The sequence below is a fragment of the Filicampus tigris genome, chromosome 22 (genome assembly GCF_054856515.1).
Source record: "Filicampus tigris isolate MCC_2025a chromosome 22, RoL_Ftig_1.0, whole genome shotgun sequence".
NCBI classification, from domain to species: domain Eukaryota; kingdom Metazoa; phylum Chordata; class Actinopteri; order Syngnathiformes; family Syngnathidae; genus Filicampus; species Filicampus tigris.
In genome coordinates this window covers 830,187-837,690 of record NC_141238.1, presented here as the reverse complement: position 1 = coordinate 837,690, position 7,504 = coordinate 830,187, and the positions used below count along the sequence as shown (strand labels likewise).

Genomic DNA, 7,504 nt, shown 5'->3' with positions numbered 1-7,504 from the left:
TACTAGGGGTTGTTGGGAGCGTTTACAGTATTTGTATGCCTGGTCCATTTTCCTCACCAATGGGTGGCGGTAATGCATCTGTCAGTTTCTTGCAACCGCCATTAAACACCATTTGAAGAAGTAGATGGCGGCAAAAGGCTGAAAACACCAAGCGAAGAAGAAAGAACGACTTCCGGGTCGGTGAACCAGAAGCGAAGGGACAGACACGCACGCGACGCGCGGCAGCAGGCGGACGGTGGAGCGAACGCAAACGTTTTCAGACTTTTGGGAAGCCGCCGCACGGATAAAAGTCACATGAAATAAGGTCAGCTTCGTTGCGACCGGAACGGGGAGGGAGTGGGGGCTCGCGATCAACAAAAAAACAAACAAATAACGGCGATCATTTATTCGCCGGCGGAGGGTTGGGCTTCTCGGGAGGCTGCCAAGTGTCACTGCGGGAGGGATAGTGTGCGTGCGTTTACGTGTGTGTGTGTGTGTGGGGGGGGGGGGGGGGGGGGGGGATCATGCTCGAGCTATCCGGCTAATGCTAGCTCATGTTAGCAACCCCCTCCAACATGCACACTTACATTCACTGCTAATCTGCTCGGAAAAAGGTCCAAGGTGAAAAATGGTCGTATTCTTGTCTCGTATTCGGACCGTTGTGTCAAATGAAACACGCAAGTCAGCCTTTAGGTCGCTGACAGCTTGTCGAAATCAGGTTGTGAGCTTACATTTTGAGCCATTATGAAGTTTTTCCAGGACTGATGCCAATTTTAAAGATGACCATAATCGACACCTTTCACCTGCCTTCAAGCTTTTGGATCGCATGTGTTGAAAGTGTGCCTACCTGTTAAACTTTATCTTTTTTTTTGTTTTGGGCATCTTGAGTGTTGACTTTGTGTTGCATCATTCCCACATGAGCTTCACAAACGTCAACAAGAAGAATCTTTCCAGTGCTCCTAACTACTGTTTTCTGGCGCATTCTAATTGACAAATATACAATACAAGGCATGTTTGGCGCTGTAAAGCTTGGCAAGCTGTGACGCTGTCGTCTTTTGTTTTTGTGTGTTGTCCAGATGAGAGGAGGCCAGGCGAGGCGGCCACAGCAGACCGGCGCAGCCCCCGCCCGCGTGCACGCAAGCTAGCCCGCCCGCCCATGGCCTGCCAGTCCGCCGCCACCATGGACGAGCAGGCCCTGCTGGGGCTCAACCCCAACGCCGACACGCCCTACCGCCAGAGGGTCAGCCGGCCGCACACGCACACACTCGCAACGTCTTGTCGGGGTCACGCCCAAATTGGGAACGCTCGTCCACCTGATATGAAAGTTGACCATGGCGTGTGTTGCTGTCCGTCAGGCCATGGCGTACTTCGAGCAGCTCAAGGAGTCGCACGATGCCTGGGAGGTGTGTGCGCAGGCCCTGGCTAAAGGACTCTACAGGTAGGGGGAAGGCCCTGCGTGTTTGTGTGTCTGCGTGCGTGCGTGCCTCAGTGCGCGTGTGTGACTGCGTGTCATTTTCACGCCGATTTTCAGTTGTGTGCGCGCGCGTCTTTTGTTTGCAGCGATGACCACGTCAAGTTCTTTTGCTTCCAAGTTTTGGAGCATCAGGTGAAGTTCAGGTGAGGAGGGGGGTGGGGGGGGGGGGGGGGGGGCTCAGGTGCGGGCGGCGGACTGACACTGTGGTTGCAGACACGGCGGGCTGAGCGGCGGCCAGCGGCAGCTCATCCGAGAGACGCTGATGAAGTGGCTGCAGTTTCAGGTCGGTTCTCCCGAATAAGACACCCCCCCCCCATCGCCCCCCACCCTCGCGGCCGACCTCTCACCTTGGCACTCTCTCTCTCTCTCTCTCTCTCTCTCTCTCGCTCTCGCGGTCGCAGCTGCTGAGCGCGCAGCCCGAGAAAATCTTTGTGCGCAACAAAGCGGCGCAGGTGCTGGCGCTGACCTTTGTGGCCGAGTACCCGGCGCTGTGGCCCGACTTCTTCTTCGACATGCTGGCGGTGGTGGGCCTGGACCCCCGCGGCGTCGACATCTACCTGCGCACGCTCATGGCCATCGACGGCGAGGTCGTCGACAGGGACGTCCTGCACGCGCCCGAGGTACCGCGCGCAGGCCGCTCATCTCCAACGGAGCCGTCCGGCGAGCGCCGCCCCGAGATACGAGCTCCATTTTGCTCCGTGAGCGTGCTTGCAACTCAAAAGTGCTCGCTCTCTCAAATGGAAACGCCGATTGTGCTGCTCTTTGGCCGCCGGGGGCAGCGTAATACCGTCAGGACGACTCCCCCCACCCGGAAGATGACCTTTGCGTCCATTTTGCTATCACTCAAGTATGGTCACGGACGGAATTGAAGTCCTTCTCGATTTGTCGCGTCCAGGAGATGCGGCGCAACACGCTGATCAAGGACGCCATGCGGGAGCAGTGCATCCCCAGCCTGGTGGAGTCCTGGTTCCAGATCCTGCACACGTACCAGCGGAGCCACCCCGAGCTCACCTGCCAGTGCCTGGAGGTGGTGGGCGCCTACGTGTCCTGGATCGACCTGGGCCTCATCGCCAACCAACGGTGGGGCGAACAAACCGTCCTTCCCTCGGCCGCCGCTGACGTGCCCTGCGCTTCGGCCGCAGGTTCGTGGACCTGCTCCTGAGCCACATGTCGGTGGAGGAGCTGCGCGAGGAGGCCTGCGACTGCCTGCTGGAGATGGTCAACAAGGGCATGGACCCCGCCGACAAGACCAAGCTGGTGGAGTCGCTCGCGCGGGTCCTGCAGTCGGCCGGCTTCTTCTACGTCGAGCAGGTCGGTTGAAAGCAAACCCCGCCTTTGTTCATGAACATCACCAAATGTTTCCATTCCTCTTATGGGATCGTTCCGATGAAAACGTGACGTGCCAGAGAAAAAAAAAACAACGTGTGGTGTGTTCATTTGAATGAAATCAATTGGAAGCGTCTTGTTCATGTTGACGTGCGCTCGGCGGCGGAGGAGGAGGACGTGGACTTCCTGGCCAAGTTCTCGCGTCTGGTCAACGGGATGGGCCAGAGTCTGGTCCTGAGCTGGAGCAAGCTGGCCAAGGCGGGCAGCGCCGAGGACGCCGGCGCCGCGCTGGACGCCCTGGAGGCCAAGGTGGCGCTGGTGCTGCGCCTGCTGGTGCACCCCGACGACGACATCTCGGCCAACGTGGTGGCCTTCTGCTACGAGTACCTGCACGTCCTCAAACAGGTCGCCGCGGAAACCGCCGCCGCCCGCAAGGGCTTCCTCTTAATCTTGCTCCTCTTTGATCGACAGCTGCCTGAGCTCAGCGATGGCCAGAAGAGCAACATGGAGGTCGGTGTGTGTGCGTGCGTGCGTGCGCGCGCGTGTGTCCGGTCCCCACTCAAGTTGCCTTGTCCCCCACACGAGCAGGCGATCATGTTGGCCGTCATCAAGAAGTTGAAGTACGACGACGAGTACAACTTTGACAACGAGGTACGTTAGCGTCGGGGGGGGGGCGCCCCGTTGATGCTGATGGGCCGCATGCGTGTGCGTGCGTGCACCAGGGCGAGGACGAGGCCATGTTTGTGGAGTACAGGAAGCAGCTGAAGATGCTCCTGGACCGCCTGGCCCAGGTGTCCCCCGAGCTGGTCCTGGAGTCCGTCCGCCGAATCTTCAGCGACACCATGCGGTGAGCCCCGCCCTCGCCCGCCCGACATCCGGGCGCCACGCTGACGTGCTCCGCGTGTGCGTGTCAGGAAGTGGCGGAGCGCGTCCTTCATTGAGGTGGAGGTGGCCATCCGGCTGCTGTACATGCTGGGAGAAGCTCTGCCCGCCTCGCACGGGGCGCACTTCTCGGGAGACGCCGTCAAGACCGGAGCGCTGCAGGACATGATGACCACGGTCAGCGGGCGCCGCGCGCGCGCCCGACCGCCCGCCCGCGCTCGCCACTCGGCCACGTGACGCGCTGTTTTGCCTTTCAGTTGGTGTCGTGCGGCGTGAGCGACTACGGCCACGCGTCGGTGTCTCTGGAATTCTTTGAGACGGTGGTCCGATACGACAAATTCTTCATCGTGGAGCCGCAGCACATTCCCAACGTTTTGGTACGTTGGCTTTGCGCAGCTTGACCTTTTTTTCAAGCGTGAAAGGGCGCGTACCAACATGCTTTGCCCTAATTAGTCCGGAACGGGCCAAGCTGCCGTTTGGGGCAAAAACAAATGGCCGACGATTCCGTGACGGCTTTGCTTTGTAACTTCCGTCCCCGATGTTGCCTTGTTCCAAACGTGTCGTGCCTCAGATGGCGTTTCTGGACCAGCGAGGACTCCGACACAACAGTCCCAAAGTCCGCAGTCGAGTGGCCTACCTTTTCTCCCGATTCATCAAAACGCTACAGTGAGTCCTGCGCCGTCAGCGCGACCGCAGCGCCACTTTTTGTTGACGCTTTTGGGTCGCCGGCGCGTCTTTCAGCAAACACATGACGTCGTTCATCGAGGACATCCTGACCCGGATCCAGGACCTCCTGGAGCTGGCTCCCCCCGTACGTAAGCGCGTCTTTTTCCCCCAAGCCCTCTCCTGCTTTTTGTTTTTGAAGCCTCGTCCCGCTTTTCAGGACAAGGCTTTCCCGGCGCCGCTGACCAGCGACGACCAGCTGTTCATGTTCGAGGCGGCGGGCGTGCTGATCGTGAGCGGCGAGAGTCCGGTGGAGAGGAAGCAAGCGATGATGCGGGGCCTGCTGGCGCCGCTCATGGACGCCTTCCGTCTGCTGCTGGACAAACTTCCTCTGGAGACGGACGAGGAGACGCAGGCGGCCGTCGCCGACTGCCTCAGCCACGCCGTGGGCTTTGTCAGGTCAGCAACAAGTGGCCGGCGCTTGGCCGAGGGCTTTCCCGGGGCCGCTCCGGTCCCAGTTGCGGTCATCCGCTCCCTCTCCGTAGCCAAGTAGACGCTTTGGGTCGGCGCGGTTAACGGGGCGCTCTCCCCCCCCCCCCCTTCCCCCGGCAGTCGCACCAGCAAGGCGTTCAGCAACAAGCAGACGGTGAAGCAGTGCGGCTGCAGCGAAGTCTACCAAGACTGCCTGCGCACCTTCCTGCCGGCGCTGAGCTGCCCCGTCCAGCGGGGGGCGCTGCGCGGCTGCTTGCGCTCCTTCCTGCACCGCATGATCATCTGCATGGAGGAGGAGGTGCTGCCCTTCATCCCCGCCGCCTCCGAGCACATGCTCAAGGACTGCGAGGCCAAAGACCTGCAGGAGTTCATCCCGCTCATCAGCCAGATCAGCGCCAAGTTCAAAGTAGGAATCCCAGACGCCTCATTTCTGCTTCGCTTAGGCTAACTTTGAAAAGGGATTCCGGTCTTGCTGTCGCCGGAAATATTGTCCGTTGGAAATTGAGATTTTGGGGGCCACGTAGCAGACATATGGCAAATTCTGCATCGTTTCTGCCGGAGGTGCCGCCACGCTGCTTCCGGTCGCTAATCTTAGAATTTGAAAAGGCAAGTTGACGCACGTAGCGCCTTTGAAAGCACGCGTCGACCGAGGCCTTTGAGCGCGAGCCGGGATGCGTCTAGACGAGGAGTTAAAGAGCAAATGTGGCAGGGAGCCGCCGGGCCCGAGTGAACGTGTCCCCCGTTGCCACGGCAGCGGCAGGTGTCGCCCTTCCTCCAGCAGGTCTTCATGCCGCTGGTGCTGGCCATCTTCGAGGCGCTGGCGCGGCCCGCCGAGGCCAACGACCAGACGGCCGCCCTGGAGAAGCAGATGCTGCGCAGGAGCTACTTCTCCTTCATCCACACGGTGGCCGGCAGCGCCATGAACGAGGTCCTGGCCAACCAGGGTGAGGCCCGCCGCCGCCGCCGCCGCCGCCGCCGCCGCCGCTGCCGCTCATCCCGGCGCTCTTGGCCGACTCGCTGCTTGGCCGTCAGGGCCGGAGAACGTGGAGCGGGTGGTGTTCACCGTCATCCAGGGAGCCGTGGACTTCCCCGACCCGGTCGCGCAGAAGACCTGCTTCGCCGTGCTGGCCAGGCTGGTGGAGCTTTGGGGTGAGGCCGCCGACGCCTGACACCCCCCCACATAAGCCCCTCCCCCGTTGGCCCACGTGTGTGTGTTGAGTCAGGCGTGCGGTGTGTTTGCAGGGGGCAAGGCCGGCATGTCGGGCTTCAGCGACTTCACGTACAAACACATCGTTCCCGCCTGCTTCCTGGCTCCTCTCAAGCCGACCTTTGACCTGTCGGACGCTCAGACGGTGCTGGTGAGTGTCCGCGCGTGTGCGTCCGCGTCCTTGTGTTGGCGCGCGTCCTGACGGCGCCTGTGACCTTTCAGACGTTGTCCGAGGTGGCCGTGACGCTGAAGACGATCTACGTCCAGCAGGTAGCGCCGCCGCCGCCGTTTTGCCTGTTGCTTTGCTCGCACGCGTCCGCCGTCTTCACCTTGCCGTGCGTGCGCGTCAGGGTCCGGAGCTGTTGGAGTTCCTGCGGCGAGACTACCTTCCGTCGCTTCACGTGTGTCCGGACGTGGCGCAGGTCAGGGCGGGCGGTGCACTCGGGGAAGCCCGCGCGGGGGCGCGGCGCGGCGCGGCGCTGGGGCTTTTCGGCAATCTTTGCCTTTGTCTTGTTTTAGGAGCTTTGTCACGTCCTGCAGCAGCCCGATGCCAAAGTCCTCAAGACCTACTTGAAGGTCGGACGCGCTTTTTACATCGGAGCAATTCATTCTGCGTTCACTTTAGTCCGGGGACAAATTCATTGCAATTTTGGAATTGTGCTGTTGTGAAAACAATTGCAAGATTCGATTTTTCTTCATCATCCTCACACGTCTTGATGTTTCCCTCTTCAGGCGTTCTTCCAGCGAGCCAGGCTGTAGCAGGTCAAAGGGCACAGGAAGTAAGCGCCAACCTGCCGCAGGGTCAACAGGCGCCGCCCGCCCGCCCGCCGGCCGCGCGTGACTGGATGAGCCACCCTCATCAACTTTGCGGCAGCCGCGCGGAGAATGTTTTGGGAAATCTCCTCAAGAACTCAAAAGGGCTGACGCGTTTCTTTGTATTTTTATTTAAAAGTGCTGCTTATGCAAACGAGGCGGGCATCCACCTTCACGACGTCTCGGCTTCAAGGACAAACGAGCAGCTGTACATAAGAGGAACCGCTTTGTTTTTCTTCCATTTTTTTTTTTTTTTCTCGGACCAGTCAGCTCGTTTCTGTTAGCGCAAATAGTAAAAAACTGAATGCAATGGCACTCAAACGTTGTCTTCATTTCACTTTCAACGATTTTGGAAATACTTTTGACAGCAGACGTAGAAGAAGAAGAAACCAATGGGATTGGGATGCATTTCAAAACACGACAATCCGGCGTCATGAAAGGAAGAAAGCAAGAAAATGTGTTCCAAAAGCGCACATGCGTGTTTTCTGACCCGCCTCGGTGACTCTCAAAAGTTTGGAATGCCATTTGTGGATTTCCGGGAGCCCGTTGGCGGAATTCCGCCCCCCAAACGGCGGCGAAATATTGTTCAGCCTCTCGGCGTCGCCGCTGTGGACTTGTTTGCCAACAGCTTTCGCGCCAATAAATTGCAGATGAATTGATGACGCAAT

General features: G+C 59.5%; 1 protein-coding gene across 3 annotated transcripts; it reads left to right on the top strand.

Annotated features, from left to right (window-relative positions):
* Positions 1 to 139: 139 nt before the first annotated feature.
* xpot (exportin, tRNA (nuclear export receptor for tRNAs)) lies at positions 140 to 7,151 on the top strand. 3 transcript variants are annotated; one of them, XM_086022849.1, is made up of 25 exons: positions 140 to 304; positions 1,056 to 1,219; positions 1,335 to 1,417; positions 1,540 to 1,596; positions 1,667 to 1,736; positions 1,855 to 2,073; positions 2,349 to 2,533; positions 2,596 to 2,764; positions 2,948 to 3,184; positions 3,251 to 3,289; positions 3,368 to 3,430; positions 3,502 to 3,626; positions 3,694 to 3,838; positions 3,919 to 4,038; positions 4,233 to 4,327; positions 4,403 to 4,472; positions 4,545 to 4,783; positions 4,937 to 5,222; positions 5,577 to 5,760; positions 5,849 to 5,965; positions 6,059 to 6,174; positions 6,246 to 6,293; positions 6,374 to 6,445; positions 6,543 to 6,599; positions 6,756 to 7,151. In XM_086022849.1, exons 2-25 carry the CDS (start codon positions 1,136 to 1,138, stop codon positions 6,780 to 6,782), a joined length of 2,907 nt encoding a protein of 968 aa, XP_085878975.1. In that variant the 5' UTR covers positions 140 to 304; positions 1,056 to 1,135; the 3' UTR covers positions 6,783 to 7,151. The 3 variants fall into 3 exon arrangements, with proteins under 3 accessions (XP_085878975.1, XP_085878974.1, XP_085878973.1); XM_086022848.1 differs by having other exon boundaries at positions 5,571 to 5,760; XM_086022847.1 differs by having other exon boundaries at positions 3,251 to 3,430; positions 5,571 to 5,760.
* The last annotated feature ends 353 nt before the right edge of the window (positions 7,152 to 7,504 follow it).